The sequence below is a fragment of the Miniopterus natalensis genome, chromosome 15 (assembly GCF_054644295.1).
Source record: "Miniopterus natalensis isolate mMinNat1 chromosome 15, mMinNat1.hap1, whole genome shotgun sequence".
Lineage (NCBI taxonomy): Eukaryota > Metazoa > Chordata > Mammalia > Chiroptera > Miniopteridae > Miniopterus > Miniopterus natalensis.
This window is the reverse complement of record NC_142095.1, coordinates 7,824,199-7,826,406: the sequence shown is the minus strand read 5'-3', so window position 1 is coordinate 7,826,406 and position 2,208 is coordinate 7,824,199. Positions and strand designations below refer to the sequence as shown.

Sequence of the window (2,208 nt, the reverse complement as noted above, 5' to 3'; positions counted from 1 at the left end):
GGATGGGCGGAGTCCTTTGAAAAGGGGAGGCAAGAGGGAATCCCTTGGTGGGCCACATGATGGAGGGTCTCAGAGGCCAGGCATTTGAGTTCAGACTTGAGGCACTTGGCAATGAGGAACCTTTGTATGTTTGGGGGACATGTGACAAGGGGTTTATTGAAGGGGAGGCCGGTAATGTGTGCTGGCTGGTGTGACTGGAGGGGAGGCTGGGCCAGACACATGGTAAAGTTGGTGGGCAGCTCTTGTTCTGTCTGATCAAAACAGCACCCACCCCTGCAGCTTCTTGGAAATATGTCTCCCTGAACCTCTAGCCATGAGACTGGAAGGGAAACTGCCATCTTATCTATCCCGTGGATACCACCATCTGATCCAAGGATGGGCATCTGATACAAACTTGGCCAATCAGAGCCCTTCCCTTGGAATTTTGACCTGGAGACCAAAGAGGGAGGGGTGGGTCTCAGCCCCTTTGTGATGACAAGGCTGTGCTATGTGAGTCTGGGAGCTCCGTCACCACTCAGAGATTTGAGAGTCAGAGAGAGGAAATTTTGGCTAGATTCAAACCCTGGTTTCTGTGCTCTCTGAGGGCTCAGCCTCCCCCTTATCAGTGCCATGGCATGAACAATACCACCTCGGTTTTAGCTAAGCACTTCTGAGTCAAACTTTTATCGTTTGTAAACAAAAAAATCCTGACTTTTGCAATAGGAGACGGATACCCTTTACTATTTAAATTTTGAGCACAATTCTAAAACCACCTTCGGGTTTTGGGAGGTCATTGGGTCCATCATTTCTTGCATGTAAGAAACAACAAAAAAAATTGTCCTCATTTTTCAGTGTCAGACTCAGGAGCTCCAGGTCTCTGTAGGGACAAGGCTTTAGAGATCTCTTCAGAGATGCACGGACGTATCTCCTTCACTGGTGTACTGAGTAAAATTGCTGCTCAGAACGCTTCCCTTCCGGCTCCTTTGTGATTCCGAAGAGGAGAAGCCAGTGTGGACGGAGCCGCCGCACAGGACAGCCAGGCATTTCCTATACAGATGGTCAAGGTACCTTCTGAACTTCTGTCCAGCAAACGCATAGATGAGGGGATTGAGACAACAGTGGATAAATGCAATTGTCTCGGTCACATTGAGGGCCAATTTCAGATCCCGCTTTGTGTCACAGTTGGGAAAGAAGTTGTAGAGACTGAGTGTCTCTAAGAAAATCATAACGTGGTAGGGTGTCCAGAACAGGAAAAATACAATGACCACCAGGAAGATCAGTTTAATGGCTTTCGCTTTCTTGTTCTTGCAGGAAAACAGTGTCCATATGATTCTGAAGTAACAGTAACTCATAATCAGCAGGGGGAGCAGGAAGCCAAGAATATTTGCTTCCATGTTGCGGAGCACGGGCCAGACGTCCCGCAGGACGTCAGGGTAGTCCCCGAAGCACTGGTTCTCCGTGAGCTTGGTGAACATGAACTGGGGGGCTGCCACCAGGATAGCTGCTGCCCAGACGCTGAGGCTGACGGTGACACCGTGCTGCACGGTCCGGTTGCTCATGGAGTTGGCAGCCAGGACAATGGCCTGGTACCTATCGATGCTGATGATGGTGATGAAGAATATGCCACCGAAAAAGCCAATGAAGAACAAGGCCGTCGTGAGTTTGCACGTAGCATTGTCAAAGCCATGATCCCTTATCTGGTAGTGAATCCAGAAGGGCAAGGTGGCTACAAAGAGCAGGTCGGACAAGGCCAGGTTCAGGAGGTAGATGTCGGCGACACTCTTGGGCTTCCGGCTGTGGATGAGGGCGGACACCACCAGCAGATTGCCCACCAGGCCAAATGCAAAGACAAGGGAGTACACGATTGGCAGGAAGGTAGTCCCAAAGGCCATGATGTCCCCCAGGTGACAGGCTTCCGCGCTCTCATCGTACTGAAAGTCTTCCGGACTTGGTTCGGGGAAGGGGGTAGGCATGCTGAGGCCTGGGGCAGAAAGGAAAACAAGGAACAGCATGAGCTCGCAGAGAGATGTCAGAATTCTGTCTGTCCCCATCGTAGAGACGGGCTGGAAGGAACAAATATTGGTTGGTGCCTAAGTGATACATTCTCCAATGTCACACATGCCGTGTCGTCATATCCCCACGGCTGTCTCTGATGGAGGCTGTAACTGACTCCTGTGACAGGAGAGGAAGCCAGGTCTCTGAGAGTGACTGGCCCAAAGCTCCCTAGCC

At 50.9% G+C, this 2,208-nt stretch overlaps 1 protein-coding gene across 1 annotated transcript; it reads right to left on the bottom strand.

The window, feature by feature from the left end:
* Window positions 1-279: 279 nt before the first annotated feature.
* Window positions 280-1,952, bottom strand: CX3CR1 (C-X3-C motif chemokine receptor 1). The gene has a single exon (XM_016196212.2). The coding sequence runs from the start codon at window positions 1,950-1,952 to the stop codon at window positions 885-887; it is 1,068 nt and encodes a 355-aa protein (XP_016051698.2). The 3' UTR covers window positions 280-884.
* Window positions 1,953-2,208: the final 256 nt, after the last annotated feature.

Coding starts and splice junctions, on each gene's coding strand:
- CX3CR1 (XM_016196212.2), bottom strand. CDS start 1,952: ATGCCTACCCCCTTCCCCGAACCAAGTCCGGAAGACTTTCAGTACGAT.